Genomic DNA, 25336 nt, shown 5'->3' on the forward strand with positions numbered 1-25336 from the left:
GTGGATTTCTGCTGCATTGCACATCATTGCATTGCATGTTTTAGTTCTTCAACAAACTTGCACTTTAATGCAGTGATTGGCCTCAACTCTTTAGCAGTGCCTCCACATGCTGGCCTGCAGGCAGGCAGAAGCACAAATTCAGGGTCACATTAGCAATAAGATACCCAACGGGGGCTGTTGTACAAGAATACTTTGAAGCTGAGTGATACATCAGCACTTCTTTCAAGGAAATTGCCAAATGCCTTTATTACAACACTGCCCCTTGCTGCTGGCACTGCTGCCGTCCTGGTGTGCTAATAGGCACCACAGACACTGGGAGCACTTCGTTTTGATTTATGTCTGCAACTGTGGCAGTACCGATTGAGAATTTCAGCCCCTTTGCTTGCTCCCTGCGAGGGGACAACACCCTGAACATCCTTCGAGAATATTTAAGGACTTTGTCTCAGAAATGTGCATTTGCACTGATATTTGTCTCCAAATACGAGGCCCAAGATCACCCACAAGTCCTTCCAGCCTGCTACACAAGGGTTACACGGCGCATTGCTCCTGCCGTCCCAATTGCCGGGGAAAGGCGGCAGCGAGGTTGCGGTGCCGCGGTGGATCTGCCCCGGGGCTCGGGGCCGGGCTGGCGGAGGGGCTGCAGCCAGCTCAGCACTGCGGGCACGGCCCTCGATCCGCCTGGGGCTGAGCCGGGGCTGGGAGCAGCGCTGGGAGCTGGGGTGGGAGCAGGGTTGGGAGCATCACTGGGAGCATCACTGGGAGCAGCGCTGGGATCAGCGTTGGGAGCAGGGCTGGGAGCAGCGCTGCCGTCATCCCCCGGGCTCGTGTTCGCAGCTCCCGTTTACCTGGGGGGAAGGGGCTGACAGTGTCTCAGCTGTGCGTGTATAAAACCCTGCTCGCTGGACGCTGTCGCTGCAGTTTTGGGGGGTTTCAGGGGTTTGCTGGCGGCTGGAGCATCCCCCGTGCGGGAGCGCCGGGCCGGGAGCGCGGGGCTGGCGGCGCCGGAGGGGTCCCCGCTCTCGGCCCGGCCCTTGGCGGCCCCGCGTGGGGCGGTGCGTGCAGGGAACCTCCCATATCCCGTATCCCGTATTCCATATCCCGTATCCCGTGTTCCAGAGGCGATCCCCCCGCGCGTGGGGGCAGAGCGCGGCCGCCCCCGCCCCGCGGGCGGCAGGTGGCCCCGACCCCCGCCGTGCCGCACGTCACTTCCTCGCAAACTTTTCCCCGAGCTGCTCCCTCCGCCAAAGTTGCCGGCGGCGGCCGCCGGGCGGGGAGGGCGTTGGGGCGGGCCGGGCATGCCCGGCTCCCTGCGCCCGCCGGGGCACGGCCGGGCACCGCTAGCTCGGAGCCATGGCCCGCAGCCTGGACGGCATCGACCTGGCGGCGCTGCGGGTAAGGACGGGGGGACCCCTGTCCCCTCCCCGGTTCGGGGTGCCGGTCCCTGCTCGCTCCGCGGTGTGTGCGAGCCTTGCCCGGCTCTGCCCGCCGGCCGGAGGGCTCCGGGAGCAGCGCGGAGCTGCGGCGGCAGTGCGGGACCGTGGGACGAGGCGGTGGCGGCGGGGCGGTGCTGCCCGTGCCCGGAGATGCTCGGGCTGCAGCCTCGGGGCTCTCTCGGCTCCCGGGGTTGCGCTGCCTTGGCCGGAGCCGCGTCCCCGGAGCGCTGCAGCGCTGAGCCGCGGAGCCTCCTTCCCTGCCGGGATAACAGATCGTTCCTGCCGATAGCCCCTAAGGTGTTGTGAGTGCTGCGGAGGGGAGCAAATGGGAAACTAGGATATTCTGGAAGAAAAGATGTGCGTGGGGGTTTGGCTTTTGTGGCCTTTTTGTTGGTTTTGAAGTTTGGGATCTTTTATCCCCCCCACTCCTTCCCCCAAGCTAGAAAAGTCAGCATTCACCTGGTTTGCTGTTAATTTTTTATTGTTATCCTCTTATGTTTCTAATATAAGCCGAACTTTGGCCACGTTAAAAGCTGTGCTGTCAGTGGTTTCACATTCACAAAGCGGTAGCAGGGCTGTGTGATGCCCCCGAGTTCCACTCGCCCTTTTTACACAGGGGCTGGCCACGAGCAACCCGTCCAAGCCAGGCAGGGCTTTTGTGGAGCGCTCTCGATAGAAGAGGAGGGAAGAGTTCAATTGTGGCAAAAAGCAGTCATCCCCAGACAGCGAAACCAAAGGAAGCCACTTTCTAAAAATATCAGGGAAAAAAGAAAGAGAGCTGGGACAAGCCTTTGCAATGTCACATGGCGAGGAGGGTGTTCCAGACTGGAGGCAGAAAGAGGAAAAGCAGCAGGGACAGTAAACTTAGGAAGGATGGCAAAAGGCTTCTGGCTAAGCAAGCAAAAGTTTAATCTGGCTCTGCTATGAGGTGTAAGGCAAAATAATGGAAGGTCTCCTTTAGAGCTTTAGCAGATGAATCTCATCTTCTTAAATAAATGAGGAAATAGTGTGAGTTTGAAAAGGAGTCATTCTGTGAAGCAGACAGCAGGCTTTGTGACAGAGCCATCTGATTCACAGCCTCCAAAGGCTGGGAGCACGGTGAGCTTCAGCCTCAACAGGAGAAGGGAAAAGTGCTGTTTGGGAGAAACCCCTTTGCACATGTCAGCAGACTTACTTTGGGTTTAAGTAGGAACTGGGGGGCAGGTGAGCTGAGCTGTGGGAATAATTTAAAGACAGGTGCCTTGCCTTTGTTGTGTCTGGGGTGTTCCTGGGGTCTGTGGGAGCTGTGCTCTAGCATCCCACAGTTGTGAGTGGGGTCATTTTCAATCTGAGATTGCCCTGCTCCCCTCCAAGTGGGTGTTCTCCAGGGCTCTCCCCTTTCCCTGGAATGAAAGGAGCCTGTGGTTTCCTAGCATTGCTGGGTTCACCAGGGCAGTCAGGGGATAAAAAGCCCTGAACTCTGCATTAGGTGCTGAGCTCCAGAGGCCCTGTAGGACTTGTGCTTCAGACACCTGTGTCTTCTTTAGCTGCAGGGATGGGAGAAGTGCACTTTGGTCACACTCTTGCTGTGTCTGTTGCTTTTCATTCTGCCTTGCAGAGGAGATGGATGTGGCCTGGGTGCCTCTGGGTCAGCAGCCTTGCTCTTGCTTTCTGAGTGCACTGCAAATGAATCAAGGCAAAGCAAGGTGCTCACCATATGGTAGAATGTGTGATGGTAATTAACCTTAGAGTGATGAATGTTCAGGCCAGGATTTTGGCATCTTTCAAAGGGAATCAGCAATTTGGTAGGTGCTGGCTGGTGAAGGGTTAGCTGGGCCATGGGCTTAGGTGATAGCTGAGAGGAAGCACTACCTCAATGATGATATGGAACTCCAAGATAATTAAGAAGGTGGCCCATTGTGAAGAATGCCAACAAATAATACAGTGCTGATATCCAAGCAAACAAAGGCAATCCAAGGACCAGAGCCCAGATTAATATCCTTTATGACTCTTAACAAGGCTTGGTTCACTGTGGTGTCCTGATTAAAAGAAGAGAGATGGCCAAGTATTTGGTTGCACTCAGACCTGTGTAGGCTTGAGATGCTAATGCTCAATTTGCTAGCAAGGATAGGATAGGATTTGCACTATATTAACTTCAGTGCTAATGTTTATTTAGATAATTGTTAGGGTCTTTCCTAGAGTGTCAGAAGCCTTTAGAAGCAAACCATTAGGATGCTAAATCAGAATTAAATTTATTGAAAGAGGAAAGAGAAGCTAATTTTGAGGCACTTAAATTACTGTATTTGCATAATGAATAAGCTTAGAGAAGAAGAGTGAAGATAGCACACACTTGAGAGAGGCAAAGTCCAAATTGAAAGTGCAATTTAGGTTCCTCTGGGTTTCTGTGCACTGTGGGCACTTCTTAATTCAGCAGTGCTGCTTTCTGCAGGAGAAGTGGGGAGTTAGGGTGCTGCTTGTGCTTCCATGTAGATATTATGCATAGAGGCCCTTTACTGGGAGGTTCCTCAGAGAGCTGCTGTGGGTTTCACTGCCTGAACCATGAGCTGCCCACAGCAAAGGTCTGTGCAGAGGCTGCACATGAAGCAGAGGTTCTGTACCACACCAGTTGCTTTAGAGTAGCAATGGTTTATTTGCTGACTTCAGCCCCACTAAAGTAAAGCATTTGTTTATATCCAGTCAAAACATAAAATGAGGAAATGAGAAGAAAGCAAAGAAAATTTTAGTGAGATCCAGTCTTGTAGGCATTCTTGTGCTTGTGCTTAAGTCCATGTGTGAGTGTTCCCATTGATTTCCTTTTCAGTGAGGGCTTTTGGAGTTGGGGTTTAAGTCTAGAAGGCTTACTGACTTGTTTTAAAATAGGAGACAAAGAGACACAGACTGACCTGCATGAGTCAAAAGTCATATTGATCTGATTTATGTGTTGCTTTTTTTAAAAAAAAAAAAAAAAGTCTTACAAGGTTGGCAGTCCAGGAAGTTTTAGATTAAAACTCATTTCACTTAAAACCAAATGAACTCATTAGTACTTTCAGTTATGGAAGTCTGGGCTGTGTTGCTCTGAAAGATCTTGCCATTTATCATGCCAGTTGTGCCAATGAGGGTAGAATCTGCTCAGAAAAAAAGCCTGTGTGTTTCCACTGGGACTTTGCCAAGGTAAACATTTCTGTATCAGATATGGGGAAAGAATTACTTATATTAGAGAATTAACGTATAAGTGGAGTGGAGAGTAGCTTGATACCTCTAAAAAAAGGATGTTTTGCAACCAGGGGAGTAGAAATTGTTCTTCTGAAATAATGTTTTTCTGTATTACATCCCTCAGCAGTACCAATAGGCATTAGCTGACATGACAGATTGCTGAAACAGATGTGGTAAAACTGACACATGGAGTTAATAATATTTTATATAAAGCTCTCAGTGATACCATGGCAAGAAATGAGCAGTGATAAATGGCTTAGCCAGAAACCAAGAAACTGATCTCTTGAGTTCATAATGGTTTAAAATAAATCACTCAAGTGAGTTGTGACTGAAGCACCAGATTTTTTAATGTTCTCAGTCACTCAGGGGCAAGCACTGCCCATGCCTTGCAGCAAGATGGGCTGCCTGTACCTGGGGGCTGCAGCAGTGCTGCAGGAGAGCCTCTGCTGCAGGGCTGGTGTGAGAGCAACTGGTGCTATAGCATGAGCATAGAAGTGGCTTCATGTGCAGTGGCTGACTGATCACTGGCTCATTAATCTTTTATGTAAATTAACAGCAATCTAGTTTGTGTTCAAAGCCAGGAGTTCAATACCTCGGTCCAATTCACTTTATGTTTGCAGAGCGAGACAGTTGAGAGTTCTCAGCTAAGTTACCTGGTTTAGTGCATTTCCCTTTGCTAAGGTAACTGGGCTCAGGTGCTTTATGTTGTCATTTCTTCAGTTCTGCTCTTTAGGTTTTTTCTTTGTTGCATTGCTCACACCAAGTGTTTCACAGCAGAGAGCAGCAGCTCAGCCTCCAGGCTATCTCAGGGTGGTAAGGCTCAGGAACCTGGAGCTTCTCCTTATTCTACTGTAAGCTGAGTCAGCAGTTGAATTCTAGTATTTTTCACACATCTTCATTTATTTGTTGTGTCTGCTGCAGTACCATCCTGCCAATCTTCACTGAGTTATTTTGTATACAGAGTTTTGCAAAACTTGACTGAAAACTTAAACATTAATGCATTTCTTCCCCTGTGATTTGGTGATTTCCCCTTTAGTGTGTTAACACAGATCATTAGAAGATTTCATTTTGATGGTGTACAATTATTTTCTGTTATGAAGTGGTTGCTCTAATCCAAATAATATTATTTCTTCTGCTTTTTGCAGGACCCTGCAGGAATATTTGAACTGGTGCAGGTTGTTGGAAATGGGACATATGGACAAGTCTATAAGGTTTGGATGCCTCTTTAATTTAGGATATTGCTCTTGGTGAAGTTGTATTACCTAAGTGAGCACCATCTAAGAAGGTGGACAATTGTTCCAGTAACAGCCTGATTTATCTTGCTCTCTTTTCTGCATAGCACAAAATGTGCTACCTGTGAAATTCCATGGTCCTTCCTTCATGTCTCTGCTGCCACAGGTCACATAAATGACTTTTGTACTGACTTCTCTCTGCTCTGTACTTGCTTTCTCTTTTTCAAAATTATTTAGAAGGTGTCTGGCAGAAATTTACATCAGCAATGGCAAAATTTGGCCTGGATTGGGTGAAGTTCAAAACTCACACTGTGCTCTTCAACACAGAGATGTCACTTAGCCCTGCTCTGCAGGCAGGCAGTGGATTCTGATTTCTGTCATTTCCTTTGTCCCTGTGGTGTCACAGCAGAGCCACCAAACAAGAAACTGCAGCAATTAACATTGTTTTCCACAACACAGTGCTCTGTACACTATGCAGTGCACAGCTTACTTTACTTATAACAACAAGCCTAGAAAAGTGTTCTTTCACTATGAAGCCTTCCCTAAAAGTGACTTAAGAAGAGGAAATAGTTGTGATTAAATAGAGAACCAAACTCCCGTTTTGAGAATGAAGGCAGAGGAAGGAGGAGGCCATGCTGAGCCCTTGGAGGCACATCAGAGGAGAGTGGCACTGGAATCAGTCTGTCTGCTGCTGCCTCTCCCTCAGGTCCCACTGCTGACAAGCCCCTGCTTGGCAAGTCCTTGTGTGTGTTCAGGCCCTTTGTGCATTTCCCTCTGGGGAAAACTGCTCAAGGGTCCTGGTGCAGCAATGCTGACTGTTCTTTCTCCAGTGCACTGAATACATGCTACATTTTGGTGTCCATCCTCTGGTGGCAGGTCTGCTGTAATCACATTTTACTTTCCCTTTGAAGCTATAGGTTCCAGAAAATGCTTTACAGGAGCAATTCTGGGAAGCCTCTCTTTTCCAATGCTACCATTTTAAAATTGTTTTTATGTCAGAAGCAGGATTTCTCATGTAACTCATTGTGGTGATGAAGTCTGTATTGTTTCTGGGGTTGTCATTAAGAAGCTGCTCTTAAACTGCTGAATTAAAAATACATGCTCAGGGGTTCACATGGACAGATTAGAAGCCAAGAAAGATTTAGAGGTGCAGCTGTTTTTTATCTGTAAAAAGATCCCAAACCTCCTGAATGTTGTTCTGTGCAATAGTTGACTTTCTTTTTTTGTCTGGATTTGTTTTACATTGGGAAAGAAAAATTTCAATCCAGTCATCTTTTATGAATGCTGATTATGAATCAGCTGCTTAATCATGGCAGAAGCAGGAAGGAGCAGCACAGTTTGCTTCTCTGCTGCAAAATAAAATGTTTTGAGCTGTCATGTAGCTCACTGGAATGTTAGTTGCCAAAATGTGTAAGAAATAGTGACAATTTAAGATTGTACCCAAAGGCTGCTCTCCACTGAGGGTCTGACAGCTCTGGGAATGATTTGAGTCTCTGCTCATTCTGCACTTGGGCTGGCTGGAATATCTAAGGAAGGCACTGAGAGAAAGGGTCTCAAAGGGCTGGGGGCATGCAGGGGAAGCTTTGTGCACGTGTATGCTGCACTGGAGGATGAGGGGCTGGGAGTAACCCCAGCTGCTGAGGCTTTTATAATTGTCAAACAAATCCCTGTGCTCAGTGGGGTGTTTGCTGGGGTTTGGAGCTCAGGGGGAGCATGACAGTGAAACCTGCTGCTGAAGGTGGTGATGGTGACAGCCAAGCTGGGCAGATGCAAAATGCACATTCCACATCAGCTGTGTCACTGTTGTGAGCAATTTCCACACAGTCCAAAGCTTCAGTGTGTTTGGAAATCCTCCTGCAGACACTGAGCATCACCTGAATGTTCTTGGGTGTGTCTGCCTGGTGGTGCCTCCCTGGAGCTGGCCTTGCACCCAGAGCAAACGTCTGTGTCCTCAGGAGGAGCTGCTGCTGCTTTTGCAGTGGCCATGAGAAGTTAGGCTCATGCTCACTTTTGTTTTTAGCACCTGTGTAGTGTGTCCTCTGATCTATAAAATGCTACAACTGATAGAGTGAATGACTGGAGTTCTGGGATCATTTTGCATTTTTGTGCAAAGTGCATTTTGCACTTTGTCTTGTGATTGTGGTAGGCTTGTGATTATAAATATTTAAGTTATAAAGTAGTTTCTATTATCAATATACTTTGCCCATATCATTAGAGCATGTTTTTATTCTCCTGAGGTGTTAGATTCTTCCATTTGATCAGAAACTACACAGAGTAATTTGCACATAATCAAAGAAACACTTATTTCAGTCTAAGTAAATTATATTCAGGATTACTACATTGCTTTGTTGGCTGTGAGGATGATTCATATTTTAATATATGCAACTCTATAAAAATGAAAATAAAATTTTGAGGATTCATCATTAGATTTGGAAAACCATGTTTAACAGATTTATTGAAAGAGAGTATTATTCATACTAAATTATTCCAGTTCCAGTTCAGGGTCTTTTAAAATGAAATGGAAGAGGTATGAATTGTACACATAACAATGCTAGAGCTGAGTAGAAATGTTATAAAGATTTGTGTATAATAGCTGACTAAAAGCCAGCAGATTTTTTTGACAACTTATGAAGAAGTAGGACATAAATATGCCAGTATTGGTAGCATCAACCTTTGGAAAGTGTGAATTAGATGTGAAAAAAATCTGATGGTACCCAGAATTCATGAGACTTAGGCTTTATTACCTCTTGAAATGACAGATGAGTTTTTCAGTTAATTCCTGGTTTCCATGTGCTGGAATCCAAAGAACAATCCTATGTAAGTGGTGATTCAGAATAATGCCATGGGAGGTGGTGGCACAGAGTCTTCCCTGACAGCAAGGGAAAACTGAGAGCAGTTGGAAATAGTGCATTTGCTGGGAATGGGAAGTTGAGTATTGACTTTCATACCTTTGTCTGCTCAGTGTGGAGGAGCTGAAGGTCAGGTTGTGTACAGTCTCTGCACCCTCTCCATTCAGTGTGCATGGAAAATAAAAGTTTCTGAACATCCCATGCAAGATCTGCCCATGCTCCTGCCTACTCTTGAGGCTGGGGTGAAAATGAGTGTGCAGGGCATGAGCATTTGCTCTCCAAAGGATGAGGGCCAGCATTTTTGAGGGTTCCTAGAGCTGCTGATCATTAAGGACATTTAGACAGAAGAGCAGTATTTTATTAGTGTCTGGGAGGAAGTGAGCAGGCTAAAGGTGTCACTTGGAAGTCCTTGGGATCTGCTGAGACATGGCACTGCTGTGAGTTCTTTGCCTACTCCCATTACCTCCAGGAATTTAACTGTATGGACTCTGTGGCTCTCAAGTGCTCCATTTGATCCATCATCCTTGATGCAGAACAGCTGTATGCTGGTCTGTGCTTGTTTGTTCAGTAATAACTGAACTGTAAGTTCAGAGGAAGTGAAATTTCTTTTTTTTTCAAAGATTTCTGCTGTTAGTTTCATAATCTTTGATGAGAGGTGTTTCTTCCATAGAAGTCTGTTAAGCTTATGTTCCAATTTTCAGTGCAGAGTCGTTTTTCTGTTGAGTGAATGGGGAAAGGGAGATATGGGGGCAGCTGAAGAGGTTGCCATTTTTGAAGTGTTTGGGTCACACAATTTTTCCTGAGCTCTGGAAGAGGCTGTGAGACTCTGAGTTTATAGCTGCTCTGGTTTTTCAGCTGTCAAGATGAAGAGGAATTGTTCCTAATCCTTCTCATTCAGCCATGCTCTGACAGTCCTCATCCCTCTGCAGTTTTCATGGGCCAAATGAGGTCAGCAGCAGTGTTTTCTGATGTCAAGAGGCACCTGATTGGGGTATTTGTCTTCCTTATTTTTAGTGATGTGGGTTAGTCTTCTCCTGGGCTTGCCATTTTTCTGTGGCCTAGGGAAAGAGAGGCCAGTGTCTTTGGATGGTTCCAGGGGCTGATGTGTTTTGGCACATGATCTTGGAGGCTGGTAACAAACCCTGACAGATTTGCAGCTGCTGTGTGTGCAGAATGGTTGTACCTTTAATGGAGTCTGAGAGCACAGGGGATTGGGAGAGCTGCTCTGGTCTGGAGCTGTGAGATGCAGAGGGAAGATGTGGGTTCCCAGTCCTGCAGCTGGTGAAGAAGCAGCAGTGCTGATGCTGGGGCTTAGCAGGGGTTGGTAGCAATGCTGCCTTCCTGTAGCGCTCTGCACAGCTAATATTTTTATTTCTCTGTGATCACATAGGACTCAGGATGCAAAAAGGAAGCAGCTCTGAGTAGGGAAGTGTATGGGGTTTGGTTGTTTTTTTTAACATAGTTGCTTCTTGGCATTGAATGTGTTTCAGTTGCTGACATGAGTTCTGAGTTACTTTGTTGTTGATGAAGAGTGACAGGAGTGAAACAAAACACAAATACAATGTTTCAGTTTATTTTACTTTGAAACTCTGTAAAGTTCTTCAGATTCTGTTTCACTGAATTGCTGGCTGATGTAATTGAGTTGGGAGTGGTGGGGGGAGGAACATGGGGATTTTTGAGACTGGGTAGCGTGTGGAAAGAATCACCCAACCATGCCAAGTTATGGAGTGTTATAATCTGTGGACTGTATTGAAAACCTTAATTAATGGTAACACCTGGAAGGTTAAATGTAAGAAGCATTACAATTATGTTCAGTATAATCCAGATGGTGAATGTGTATAAGCTGAAAACTCTAAAACCATCCCTTCTGTGGGGGGGTCAGAAATAGCCACTTTCCAAAGATTGTGTCTTGGGGCTGAAAGGCGATTTCAGTCTCCAAAGTGCTGCAGAGACGTTAAAAATGACACATGATCTAAGGTTGTTTTGTTGTCATTTGTGGTGAGTTCCAGTTTCCAAGCTGATCTTAGTCGTTGAGATTTTGACGAGTCAAGGAGTGAAATCAGTTGTACTCTACAGAAATGACCAAGTGCTACTCTGTTTCATTAGCAGGTGGTAAAAGTGCTTGTTTGTCTATCAGTTTGCTTTATTTCAGTTTTTGGTAGTGATACCTTTTTCTCGGTCCTAAAATTAAGAGCCAGACATGGTTAAGGGATAAAGGGTTTTTATTCAGCGTTAAATAAAGATCCTCATGGTGCAACGACTCATCAAGGTGGAATACACTGAAATGCACACACATGGTAATCACATATACAATTTTATAGATCTTGCCAATTAGCATATCTAAAAGATGTCCCTGTGAAAGGCTTGAAGGAATAGTGTCACATGTCCCTATTCTAAAGTATCCCCCCCAGATGGGACTAATCCAAGTTTACAGGATGGGTTCTAGAGGGGCCTTGGTTTCTCAAGATAGTGTAGGGCTTTCCAGCTGTGAAGCCTTTGGGATGTTTGGTCTCCTGGCCTAGCACAATACCAGGATTGTGCTAAGATACCAGGCTTCAAGAAGTAAAGGTATGCATGCTAAGGGCATGAGAATGCATAAAAGCTATAGAAAAAGAAAAGGCAAAAATCATCATGGCATCAGTAGAAGAGCTGATTATCTTGTCACATGAAAAACCAGTTAATTACAGCAGGCAGCAGTGTGCAAAGACACTGCCAGCAGTGCATGGGATGGAGGCAGCAGCTCGGTGCACAGACCCTTGGTTGGTTTGTGCAGACAAAAAATGGAGATTGTCTGCTGCTCCTGGCCACAGGGCTCTGAACTTAATTTGTGCTGCTGCCATTGTCATCAGATATGAAATGCTGTTGTGCTCATGAATGGTTTGCCTTGAAAACTGCAGCATGTAGGGCTGCAGCACCAATAATACACTAGAGAGGTGTGGGTTGGGCTTTTGACATTTAACTTCTTCAATTTTTAATAAAATCCTTGAAGTCTGCATATTACCAGGTGTGTTTCTTCATCTTCTCTTAGTTGTCTGTAAATCCTAAATACACTCCCATAAATGCCTTTCTTATTGCTTCCAATCCACAAGTGTCCCCATCAGAACAGAGGTGCAGTTGGAACCCTTGATACAAGGAGGGCAAACTCTGCCTTGGACTGTGTCAGCAAGAGCCTAGAAAGCAAATCAGGAGATTTTCCATGATTCTTTTCCATGCTCTTGTTAAGCCACACCTGGAATACTCTGACCCATCTTTGGTCTCTCAGTTCCAGAGAGGATTCAACAAGAGGCAGCCAAAATATTTATAAAATATTGAAGAAAAAAAGGCTGAAGGAATTGGATTTTTTTGACCTTGGAAAGAGAAGGCTGAGGGCAGTCTAGTCACAGTTTTCAGGTGTTTCAGTGATGGTTGGTACAGGAGGTGCAGTACAGGGATGCACAGAGTAAATGGGTTGCTCAGGAAAAATTCCATTTGGATGTAAGGAAAAAATTCTGTACCACAAGAATGAGTCATCACTGGAATAGGTTTCTCATGGTGGTTGTGGAGTCGCTGTTGCTGGAAATATCCAAAGCTGTTTGACACTGTCTTGGTTAATGCAACCAAAGTCCCTGCTTTTAACAGAAGGGGGGACCATGTGTTACCAGAGCCTTTTCTAATCTCAGTTCTAGTTCAGTAGATACCTAATATCAACCCAGCCAATTAGAGTGTGAAATACTAACTTGGAGGATGCAAAAAGCCTCCACTTTTATTTGAAATGCATACATATAAAATAGATAGTTTATGGTGTGTATTCAGTTATCAGGGCCAGGAGCATTTTTGTGCTGGGGTTTTTTAGGGGTTTGAGGTTGAGTTTGGTTTGGTTTTTTTTTAGTCTTGGCTTCCCTGCCTATTTGCATGGCAGTGCCAGACTATACTCAGCACTGGATTTTAAAATGATGGCTCAAACACGCGAAATTAATTAGCAAATTGTGAAGTCCTGGTTCTAGTTTGTGAATATTTCAGAGGAACTCGATTAAGGTTCTTAGGAGCCAAACTAGTTTATCAAAAATAGAAGAGTGAGGATGTGAAAAAAACCTCTCAGCTGTTGAGTGCCTCTATACAATAAAGGCTCTGACTGAACAGAGCAATGTAGAATAATTAGATGTGCCATTAGAGAATAGTAAAATCCTTGCAAATAATTTGTTGACAGGCCTGCTGCTTTCAGGTCTTCCATGTTTTGGAGCTAAAAGTCCATGTGGGAGAGTACAATGCATTTTCATCCTAAACTGTTGGCATTTTGAGCTCATGTTGCATAACACTTCAGATTTTGCCACTGGGTCATGCTATTTTGAAGGTAAGAGAACATGCTAAAAATGCACTGGTGGTAATATGAGCATAGTAGGAAGTAGTTCAAGCTCTTAATTCCCTGCTGAAGCACTTTGCTGTGCTTTAAGCACCTCACTAGTGCCATTGATTTCAGTAATCCTGACTGCTCAGTAGCATCCACATTCACATCAGTGAGAGCAGTGCTTCATGGGTCTGAGTTTTGCAATGTCTGACCTACTCAGAGGTATTTTCATTGTATATGATATATAAATTAGTGCAACTTGGGGAAAACTCATAATGATCTATTTGCAGTCCAGAAAACCATAGCTATGACAGTTAATGGATGAATGACATGATTATTGCTTAATTTTAAACAACAGAAAATCTAGTGTGGTGTTTGTAGACGTTTGAGCTGATTTCCATGGCAGGTCAGCTTCACTAACTACTTTTGTCACAGTGGACTGAAGCATTTTAGAGCCTGGTGAGGACCTGTCACCTTATCTCTGTGTTTCTGATTCTTTCTTATGAATTTTACTTTCTAGGTCTGCTATAATGTCCTGAAGACTGTATGTATGTTTTTTTGAAAGTCCTTCTTTGGTACTTGTGGGCTGTAGCTAATAAAGCATAATGAAAGGAACAACAAATCTGCTGGTTCCCTAAAATTGAAGAAGAAACTATTTTTCAGTGCTGTTTGCAGTACACTTTTTATTTTTCAGTCCTTGCATATTTAAAGTCTGCCCTTGTACCCTACTGACCTTGTGCAATTCCCAAAAGGTTTTCAAGAGTTGCTTTAGAAGCACCTTCTCAAAGGCCAGTTCTTCCCCATCCCCTACTTCTTACCCTTGAAAATATTAAATTTTAGTATCTTTGGAGATCTTGCAACTGAGTAGTCCAGAAGAACACATTTTGTAGCAAACTGTGACCTTTTCAGTGTCCTGCATAAATGAAGTTATTAGCTCCTGTGTAATAGCTGGGCTGTGCTCTGGGGCAGTGTCTTTAGGAGCTCTGAGTGTGTGAAAAATGCACTTTTCATAAAGGCAGGAGAGGGGCTGATGTGGGCAGCTGTGGCTCAGGAGATCTTGCTTCTCTTCTTACCACTGCTTCCCATCATAGCTGAGCCCCAGGAATTTGCTGGAAATGGTGTGTGAGTGCACCTCTCTTCATGTGAGTGCAGCTGTTAAAACGGAATCAGCCTTTGGGTTTTTTTGTGAAGCATCTTGGGATTATGGCTAGGAGCAATTAGTGTGCTTATGGAGGTGATTTATGAAAATTGGTTAGTAGCCACTTACTGAACAACGTGCTGTTTGAAATTCAAATCCAAACCCGTTCACTTGAATCCAAACACAGGTTCAGGAGAAGCCAGAGTGGGAAAATTTCAAGAAATGAGTTGGCTTTCGTTTTCAAACTTTGCTTCAGAAATGTCAAAACATTATATTTAATTTGCTTCATTTGAACATACATTTATATTCAGCAGGATGTTTAATAGATTGGGGAAAAAAGGTACAGTCATACTGAAATAATCTGGCATGACAAAAATAAATGTGAATATTAATGTGAATTATTCAGACATTCTATACTGAGTGGAGTGTTTGCAACCAGAAGCAAGACCAGTTGGCAAAATATTGAGATTTTGTTGGTGTTTACTGAAACTGGAATTTACTAAATTCTGGTTTCTGACTATGCAGTTACTACATCTGATAAGACCTTTTTTTTAATGCAATCATTTCATGTATCTCTATTGTTAAAAATTGAAACATTTAATGCAAAAGGGCATAAGACAAATGTGATGGCCTTCTGAAATGAAAATTCCTCAAGTTCAGTGAAAAGTAGATATCTTTCTTATTTAGTATGCTGAATTTAGCAAGGCATTTCCCCAGTATTTATAAATAACAAAAGAGTAACCAGTTTACTAATTACTTCTGTTGCAGTAGATTTGTCTACTTCTGTTTTACTCTTGGCTTTAAACTTGTGGACAATTATACTAAAATATGCAACAAAACCATCATGAAATAAATATGCATATGCCTTGGATAATGGATTCTCAAATGTATTATTTACACAGATTGTTCACGATGTTTTCTTGTTATATGGAAAAAGGAAAGAGTTAGAAAAAATATTTGTTTTTTGCAGTCTAACATGAAATATTTATCGTAACAGGCTTCTCGCAAGCATTCTGCCCCAGAAGTCAAATCGTATCAGTAGATACCTGATTGCCTTTTTTTATTATCAGAGGGTAAAGTTAGGAGTTGGAGGCCAGCATTATCACTTGTGCTTTGAAAATCAAATTACTGTGGTGTCCAGTTCTGCTGTGTTTTGCCCTGCAGAAGAGCACAGGCAGCACCAGGGTATGGCTGGGGGCACCACACCATCCCTGCTCTGGGATCCCTGTGGGATGAAGGGGGGTTTGTTCCCAGAGACACTGGGCTGTGCTTTGTTGTCCCTCCCAGTGGAAGATAGCCAAGTTTTGCAGGCAGGCACGCTGGAGTGAGGAGTAGGGGTGCCCAGTGAACCCAGCAGAGCCTGGCATGGCTCAGATGTCATGGAAGGGGTTTGAGCACTGAATGTGGTGCACTGAGGGCACACTGGGCTTTTTGTGCATGTGCAGATCAGCCTAAGCAGGTCTGACATTTCCCAAAGACATTTTTGCTCCTGGCTCACACGAGGATGCACATGCAGATTGCTGGGTGCCCAGCTGGGACAGCTTCCCTGGCAGAAAAAGGGCTTGAGTGGGGAGAAGATGCATCTATGGTAACCTACTCTCCAAAAATGTGCCTGAAGATGGAAAAAGGATGAAGGAACAGAGAGATGCACTAACTTTCTTTTGGACACTTGGAGAAAATTAGTCAGAACTATTTTGAGTAGAAGCAGATACAAAACAAAGACTGAAACTCAGGTCTCTGATAGCACACGTTGGAGAATAAAAAGCAGAGAGGATTTTGGAATCATCCTTTCCTATGTTCCCCTCTTCCTTTCTTTACATTATGTTAGTTTCTAGGTCCCCACCTGTTGGAAGACTTTGCATGGCCTGCATCCCTGGCTTGTGTGATGGAGTTCAGTATTTTCATACTGACAGGGGAATCAGCACACACAGACACTGTGTGAATGCTCAGGTTTCTGCCCAGGTTTGCAAAGCACCTGCTGCATTAGTGAGGCTGCTCAGAGTCACAGCAAACTCCTGGTCAGGCCCTATAATGTCATTTGGCTTCCTACATTTGCCAAAGTCATGGTTCTGTGACCAGGAATGAAAGGAAATGGCCTTGCCAGAGCTGGGGGAGGGTTGGAGCCTGCGTGGCACTTGCCCTGTCTGTCACACAGATGAGTGCTGAATGTCATAGTGAGGATATGAAATATCTGGCTGGCTAAGCTTTTGTGGTTGCTGTATCCTGCATTGTTTCCATTGCTCTGGCAGACCTCTCCCTTTCAAAATTATTAATATTAAAATAGAGCAATTCTTTATCATGTAGAGATATCCTTTGAGCCCAACTCTGTTAGGGGTGGCTGGGAGGCTTCAGGTGCCTGTGCTGGGATGGAGGCAAAGCTGAGCCACACCAGGGCTGGACAGGGCTGGAGGTCCCAGTGGAGCTTGGGATGGAGATGACACGGTGGTCTGTAAATTGTGGTTCTTAAGGGGGAGCCTCTGTGTAAATGCTCTGCTGTGTAAATGCTGCGTGGTCTTCTGGAGGGATTGTACCTCCAGATTAGGTGAGCACATGCCAGCAGTGGGTTTTCTTTCCTTTCTGGCTTCCTTTATTGCCAGGCAAGCAGCATGAATGTCATCACACAGTGCCCTGTTTTCTGAGCTGTCAAAAGCCATTGTGTGATGTGAAAGGTCCCCAGAGACTGCACGATGCATTTTGATTTCTCCTTAGAATTGGTTGCATGATCAGAAAGAGAAATGAGGAAGCTGCTGCCTCTGCATCTTCCCCACCCTGGGGCAGGCTGATGACTGTGCAGTTCTCTAGGTGTATTCCAGGACTTGGTTGTGATAGGATAAGCCACATCTGTCCTACCTGGCATGTTTGTGAAGGACCCTTTATTAGCAAACAGCGTTTGAAATACAGGAGGTGGCACAGAGGGCTTTCATTTTAATTTTTTTTGTTACTCCCACCCATCCTGTGTTTGCCTGGGGTGCAGCCATGCATTTCTGCAGATGTGCTGCTGAGGTTTTGTGGTCCCAGCCGAGTCCTTCAGGTGGGTGCTGGGCTGGGTCTGTAACAGGGCGTGTGCCTGGACCTGGTGGTGAAGCAGATCAACAGCTCTCTTGAGGTTTAGCAGAAAATAGTTTCTTACTTTTTTTTTTTTCCTTGGTGAAAACAAGAGGAAGCTTTAGCAGGTAGGAGGTTGATGCTTTGCCACAAAATCATGTTCTCACCTCTCAGTGCAGTGAGGGAAAACCACTAGCTGGACCCAGCCCTGGCTGTGGGCAGCATTTACTGTCCCAGTTAGTGATAAACCCATGTTCTCTCTCATGATTGTGAGACATATGAATATTAAAGTACTCCAGTTAATTGCTGACTTTCCTGTAACAAATTTTCTTTTAAAAGGAAGAAAGAGCTGGTAACAGAAGTAAACAGGAAATTTCAAAGAACTGAGCAGTAATCTCAGTAATCTCCTTCTATTAAAGCCACTATGAAAGTGGACAGAAAGGGAGTTATGCAAAAAATGAGCATTTTGATGACTGATGTGGCTGGATCAGTGAAAGGGAAATTACAAACCTGATTCAGGCCACTGAGCATGTCCACGCTTAACAAAATTGAGCTGGAAAAAAACATTTCTAATTAAACTGGGTCAAACCATGTATGCAAACCAGGTCTTTAAAAATAATTATATAAAACCTTGGGTTTTTTTCTAGTCCTTTGCACATGATGTCATTTGTTTGACCTATTCAGAGAGGATGTTAAGTGCTAGCAGTGGCATGATGGTGCTTTGTGCTCACCTTGCACTCACTTGATTACAGATTCAGTGCAGGGGAGCCAGTCCCTAAAGGTAACTCTGCCTAATTTCAGAACCCCCTCTTGTTAGTATTTGTTTTTCTGTAACTCTTCAGTTACTGAATGTATTAAGTTATTCTCTTGTGCAAACATGTCAAAAAAAGGTATTTTCTGTAAGCCTCAGTGGTGCAGGGAGCAAAGGGCTTTGTCTCCTCTGATTTGCAAAGCATGCAGGAATTGAATCATCGTGGAGATTTCAGATTTGTTGGAATGGGCTGACTGGTTAAAACATGATTGGATGCAAGAGAAGTGCAATCCCATACACTTTGTTTTTTTAAAATAAAACTGGCTTAGTTTCTGTCTTTGGTAGTGCAAGTTCTTGCAGTCTCAGGTGCTCCCCTGAACCTGAAGGTTCAGAAGGTAGAAGGCAGTGCAAAGCACTTGGGAGATGGCTTTTCTGGTGTGGCTTTTTTATACGCATTTAGATTTTTTTTTTAATGACATTTTTGTTGTTAATTATTTAAATTTCTAATATTTAAATATGTGAATTGGCAGTGTTCTAGAGTTTTAGTTTATCCTGCAAAATTTTCCTCTGGCACATAAGACCTTATTAATCCAAAGCAGCAGTGAGCTCTTGGTGGTGTATTTTGGCACCTGGATGAAGATGACGGAATATGCAAAGGAGCTGCAAAAGGAAGCTTTCTTGGAAACTTGTGGATGGTTAAACTTTTAAAGGAAATTTTGAAAGTGAGAACAACTAGATGTTAAACCAGAAATGCTAATTTTTAAAATGTATATTATACATGTAAGCCAGCAAGTTGCTGGCATTAGCTGGATGCCTTGTGGAATGTTGAAGTTTTTTGCTGTTTTATCTTTGTCTTTCTTGACAGCTGCTTTAGATGTGATGCAGCTGGTTGGGCTGGCTATTGCTGTTACAAGGTAAAGGAAGCACACTGGGTTCAGAGCTTTGAAAATGAGAAGTGGCTTTGAGATTCAATCATGAGAAGGGTTCTGGTGCAGCATCACTGACATCTGAGGTTCCTTGGGCCAGGCCAGGGGATTTCAGTGTTTCAGTTCTGAATGTTTCCATATGTACATGACCTTCTGTCTGTAGTACCTGGCCCTGTTGTATTTGCTGTGGCAGAAGGTCAGAGTTTCCCCTGCTGCCTGTGGAAGCTCCATGTGCCACAGCAGTGACAATCCCTGAGACAGGGCGATGCTGTGGGGTCCCTGTGCTTTGAGCATGGATGTGTCATGAGCCAAAGTGAGTTCTGTTCCCATCTGCCCTTTGTCTCTGGGTTTATGGCCAGCCTCATTTCCCATCACCTGTGACCTTTGGGTGGAAGCCTTGCAGTTGCTTGTCACAGATACTTTTACCAGTGGCACACTGCAGCAGTGCCTTTGGTTTATCTCTGGTGTCACAAGCTCTGGCTCAAACCTGTGAGAGGATCTGTGCAATCACACCTTTTCCAGCAGAGAAACCATTGAAAATACACTATTTGGTTTCGTTTTGTTTGAGAAATTTGATCCTTTAGGACATAAATTCAGACCTAATAAACTCAATAGCAGGAATTCCTTAGGGCATAGAATCATTAAGGTTGTCTGGTTGGCTTCAGTGGGGCCAGAAGTGCTGGGATAATCCATAATCAGCTGTTGGTGGGAGGTGCTGCAGGGAACCTTTGGGAGGTGTGAGCAGCAGTGCTGGGAGGAGGGCAGGGGTCCCAGCAGTGATTTTACCCACTCACAGCTCACTGTGCTGCTCACTGCATCATCTTGCCCTGTTCAAAATTTATTTGGCTTGTTTAAACAGGGCAAGACAAAGAAATGAGAGTTTTAAAAACCAGTAGGGCTGTTCAGTAGTTAATGTCAGGAAACTGCTGGTACCTCTTGTGACCAGTTCTTGCAATGATTCACTGCTGCTTTTGCTTCGTGTGTGCTCGTAATTACACCGAGCTGCATTGCTTAAGGCTCTGCGGTTCTTCAGCTGTAATGTGTTTAGCCATTTTCTTGAAATTATTCTGCAGGGGTATTTATTTCTTTCTTCCTTCCTCTCAAGAGCTCACTGTTCATTTCTGTCCTGCTGTGATTGACTTCAATCCCTACAAGTAATAGAGAAATTGAGAAGATAAGCATTGAACAGTAACTGCTCGTAGCTGTTCAGGAACTATTGCAGTGCTCTGACCTGGGGTTTGCTTGAGAGGGGAACCTTTGTCAGCCAGGCTTGTGCTGTACAAAGCTGATTAGATCAGTTCAGAAAAAAATAACACCAGTGCTCCTCATGAATTCAATTTTTTTTTTATTTTGAACTTGGAATCTCCTCTCTGTTTTAAATTCATTAGCAAAGCAAGCTATACTTCATTTGTAAGACTAATTAGAAGGGTAGTCTGGTTTAATTTTGGAGACTAACTTAACACTGAAAGCCTTTCCAAACATTTAAGTAATTTTCCCTTGAGTTTTCTGGACCATCTGGCCAATAGAATTTTGGAAGGAAATGGGAATTGACTGCTGCTGTGAGATCAGTGCCATGTAGCTCATCTCTTACAGAAATCATTCAGAAATCTGGAGGCTTGTGTGCTTTTTTGCAGACTAATTGTGTTCATTAACTCCCTTTTAATTTTTGGAAAGGATTCACCAGATAGAGCCAAATGAAAAGGCATGATTAGATGCTCTTTTTTTTTTTTTCTCTCAGTTAAATGCTCTGTGAAGACTTTGGTATGTGTGTAAAGAACATGACCTTTCCCTAGGCAAACCTCAGATCTTCTGAACTTGGCGGTATTAGTCAGCAGAGTTTTTGATTTCAGGATTCACCTCAGGTGAACAGAGTCCTGGGGAGGGTATTGGCCAAGAAATGCTGAAGGCAAAACTCTGAGACTGTAGAAGAAACACTTTAAATGCCAGTTGTTAGTGCTGGGCTGTCCTGTACTGTGTGTGCCATCAGCAGAGGGGCACACGAGCGTGGAATTGGGATCTGTGTGAGAAAAACACCAGCAGAGCTGCAATGGAAAAGGAAATCACCCTTAAGGCTGTTGTAGCTCTGTCATCATTTAGGCTGGAACTTGCAGCTGTGTACCCTGCTTGCCTCAAAGCCTTTTTTTAAAAAAAACCCCAACAACACAGTTTTAACCTGTGCAGAGCCGTGTCCATGTTGTGTATTAAATGTTAGAGAAAATTCAACTACATTGTAATTGCTGTTCACAAGAATGCTGAAGGACCTTTAAAAATTCAGTGATATAAATGCTAAGAGATTAATGTGCACACAAGGTTGTGTTTATGTGGGATAGAAGGCTAATAGAGCTACATTATTTAAAAAGTTAGAAGATGACTCTGCTAACATGAGGTTTGTAATTGCTGTGTGCAGCTTAACCTTTGAAGCTTTGTAGCAGTGGTGAGCCAAAAATCCTTCCTTTGAGGGATTCTTGCTCCAAAATTCTGGCCACCCATCAGCTGACCTCCTACAGTCCAGCCCTGACTTCCTTTCAGCAGGATGGGGCTGGCAGGACACACTTAACTGCTTGTGACCTTATCCAGCAGAGATGTGCTCTGGGCAGGTTTTCTCCAGCGCCCTGTATTTCTGTAAACGGATGTGTGTGAGTCAGGCAGCAAAAATTCACTGGGCTGGAGGGATTTGTACCTCACCCCAGACTTAGCTTCTCAGCAACCCCTGTTCTGCAGAGTGAGAGCCTTCCAAAGGCTGAGGCTTTTCCAAAATTGTTTATTTTTCTGGATGAATAGAGTGCTGGTGCAGCAGACCTTTGCTGTAAATCACTGCTGGGCTCCCAAGGGCTGGCTCTGTGCCAGGGCTGTTCAAACCCTCCTGTTCCCAACAAGAGGGGCCCTGGGACTTCAAATACCCCAAATCCCCACTGCCCTGCATCCCCACTGTCCTGTGCTGTCCTGAGCACCCCACCAGCCCAGGGTCCCCAAGCCAGAACTCCCATGGGAAGAGGAAAGCTGCCTGCAGAGCCTCTGCCCCTGACAGGGCTCTGGGGCTGGAAATCTGAGAGTCTTTCAACAGATGTGAAGGGATGTGACATATTCCAATGCCCAGGATGAATAGCAAGGCTGTTACTTGTGCAAACAGTGATATTTAGGCTCAACTAAATCAGTTTTTATGTCCCAATAAATGGAGAGTGAGGAAAATGGGATAACTGCACAACCTGCTTCTCAGTCCTCTCCTATTCACTGTGCTGCTGTCTGAGTTACTCAACCCACATGTGGCCCCAAAATGTTGCTTTTTCTTTCCTTATTGGCAGCAGTTCCCACTCAGGGGCCTTGCAGTTCCCTCTAAACCCAAGCACCTAGATGACTTTTGAAGAGAGGGGAGCTGGAGCTTCAGTGTTTGCCATCCCCTGAAGTATCACCAGATGGAAACTGGACCCAATCAAGGTCAGTGGGAGCCTGGTCCTGCACCAGGAGCAGCTCTGCCTGCAGTAACCCTGTGACCCCCAGGCAGGCTGACCCCAGATGGGGTAGGTGAAGGTTGTTCCTCCAAGGTGCTCTTTGTGCTGGAGCCTCAATCTCCCACTGACACATCCACACAGGCCACCCTGGCTTTACCTGCCCCTGAAGTGTTCCTGCTCTTTCCTGCTCTCTGTCTTGCACATTCACCTCATTCAGAAACTTCAAGTTGCAGCTGGAGGTCTAAATCATCATGTCTGCCTGTTAGCTGAGCAAGAGAAGCCACAGGAATGGGCACTTCCCTCCAAATGAGCATGGAGCTGCAGAAGATTACATGGGATAATCTTCTGCAGACACCACCCACTTCAAATCAGAAAGGACAAACCTCTTTGTGTTGGTTAGAATGGTATTTTCTGAAGAGCTTAGTGCTTTACCCTTGCTGATCTCAGTGAGAATGACCCATTTGAGAGCAGGTTTCAGTACCCCAAAACATCAGTCCCTAGCCCATTCTCATGCAAGTATGCAGTGGCTTGAGTGGCTCATGTTGTGGATGAGGATGGTAATCTGATCAAGTGAACATACTGATATTGAAAAAAAATGTAGATATTGAAATATGTGTTTGTGAAGGAGCTTGAATTTGTTCCTTTGTTTCATTTTCTTTTCCCACTAGTCTGCAGTCAGACACAGACAAACATTAGGTAAAGCAAACAATCTGTGTTTTCACTCATACAATGGGAGGAAATAGGAACTGAAAGGATAAAAAAAAACCTGGACAGAAAAACTGCTTCTGGTGCCTCTTGGGTTTTACAGTTCATGAGGGTTGTGGTACAGACATTTACAGTGGGGATGAAAAACTGTCCTTTTCCTCCAGAGATCAAGGTGACTTGATGTGGTTCTTGGAAATGACCCTTACCCATCCCTCCCTTCTAGACAATGTGGACGTGGGTAGAATTTCAAATGCCTGGTGGAGGTTATCTTTTCTAATCTCTTCTCTAGGCTAATGTGTTGCTATTTTAGTATATAGGAAGTTCTCCTATACCACTGCCAACTTAGTTATTTTCAGTGGTGTTATGACTTACAGTGATAATTCTGTTTGTTTCTTTAAACATGTGACACAAGTAGGGGCCCTGAAAGAAATTCCTGATTTTCTTTTTTTACATCTTACCCCTGAAACATCTAAAACTTCATTTAGAAAAATTCATAAAACATTAAACAATTTCACTTTGAGTGAGTGCAAACACACTCCCACTCCTGATATGAGTGGGGAGGGAAAAGCAATAGGAGGGATAAAGTGATATGTTTTGCCCGTAAATAGGGTGGTGGTGTTTGTAAGGAAAAGAATTTTTTTTTCACTGAATATTCAATCTATTTTTACAACATAAATGTGACAAACTTTACAAAACTATATTTTTAAAAATTTGGAATGCAGTGTAACATTTTAGGGTTTTAAAAATAATTTAAAGTCTCTTTATAAATCATATATATCCCTAATATTTCTTCAATAATGTGGCAGCTTTTGTCTTGAAGAGCACTGAATGTTATTAATTAACTTTCATTCTTTATGTATCTACATGCAAACATTTTAGGGTTTAGCAACCAAGTTCTGGGATATCTGAAATAATATTTGACTTACTGGTGTGCTCTATACCTAAAGTGTTTTAAAAAATTTTAGCTGACTTCTTAGAACACAACAAATCATACAGTGGGGCTTAGCATATAGGAGAAAAAAAACCAAAACAGTATGACCTAAACCTTGAAGAACAGGTCTATATTACCTCCAGTGTGCTGCAATTTCTGCTGTTCACCACTGGCAAGGGTGATATTTTGTAGTGTTTGGGTGATGTGCTTTGCTTTCCCTGGCAGGAACATTCAGGGCTGGCTCTGAAGGCAGCGTTAGGTTGGAGCCTGCCAGGCTCCAGTCCTGTTCCAAAGCGGGGGACTGTGCCTGGTGGTATCCAGAGCTGTATTGTCTGAGGGCAGCAAAGGATCTTTGTGTGTCTTGTGTTGATCTCTGGAGCTGGTGCTGAGTCTGCTGCAGGCTCTTCCTCTCTTTAGCACAGTTAATGGCAGCACAGCTATCACAGTGTGTTAAAGGAGCACAGGGAAGAGGAAATGTGATGTTTGGCTGTGCCCAGGTGGTGTTGGGTGAGACCTGGGGCTGTCTGGAAATTGTGTGGCAGATGTAGGTGTGAAAGGGCAAAGGTGGTGGGATTTCATGTCAGTCCCTGCATCCTGCACTGCTGGCATGAAAGCAGTACAGGGACAGAAAGGTGGGAGATGGAGCTGAGGGCTACCCTAGAGGTGGCCTGGAACAGCTTCCAAAATCTCAGCATCTCCCAGTATGACAAAGAAGAAAAGAAATCTTCTAGGGGGAATATAATTCTTTGATTTACAGCCCTGAAATACAACAGACATCCAGAGCTGATGTGCCAAAAGTACCACCAAAACTTTATAATGTCAGTCAGAAGAGGCTTTCTGCAGCCTGAGTTGTGTGATTTAAAGGATGTAGCTGTAATTAAAATGATAGCTGTGTTCCCACCTGGCTGGGGCCTGAGCTCTTTGTGGAGGGTTAAAAAAAAAAAAAAAAAGACTTTGTGAAACTGGTGCCGATCTGTCCAAGACATTTGTGGTTTGGGGGGTTTTGTGTGGTTTTTCGTGTCTGTGTTTTTGGGGGTTTTTAAACTGTCACAGTTGACATGGATTACATGTCATAGCCTATGATGAAACGGATCATTCCTGGAATGCAGTGCTAGTATTCAGTGCATGGCTTACTCTGAACTTTGCCTTGGGCTATCAACTAACAAAAACAAGCTATAAGCCCTTAATTACTTCTTCCTCGAAATATATTCCTGTCCTTTCAAGTTTTGCATTGCTGCTGTATTTTTGGCTCAAGAGCTCCAACCATGACTACAGTGAGCTGTTGCAGTTGCTGAATTGACATATGGACTGCTCTTGCTGATAGAGCTCACCTAAAATCTGTCTTCTCAGGTCACACAGCC

General features: G+C 44.3%; 1 protein-coding gene across 4 annotated transcripts in view; it reads left to right on the forward strand.

Moving 5' to 3' along the window:
• The first annotated feature begins 1294 nt into the window (after positions 1 to 1294).
• Positions 1295 to 25336, forward strand: part of LOC117002834 (mitogen-activated protein kinase kinase kinase kinase 4-like) — a 90275-nt gene continuing 66233 nt past the window's right edge. For all 4 annotated transcript variants that reach the window (XM_033072311.1, XM_033072312.1, XM_033072313.1 and 1 more), the window contains exons 1-2: positions 1295 to 1392; positions 5771 to 5836. In XM_033072311.1, coding sequence (XP_032928202.1) covers positions 1351 to 1392; positions 5771 to 5836 — 108 coding nt within the window. In that variant the 5' untranslated portion in view covers positions 1295 to 1350. The remainder of the gene's footprint in view (positions 1393 to 5770; positions 5837 to 25336) is intronic.

The sequence above is a fragment of the Catharus ustulatus genome, chromosome 14, assembly GCF_009819885.2.
Source record: "Catharus ustulatus isolate bCatUst1 chromosome 14, bCatUst1.pri.v2, whole genome shotgun sequence".
In the NCBI taxonomy this organism is placed as follows: Eukaryota; Metazoa; Chordata; class Aves; order Passeriformes; family Turdidae; genus Catharus; species Catharus ustulatus.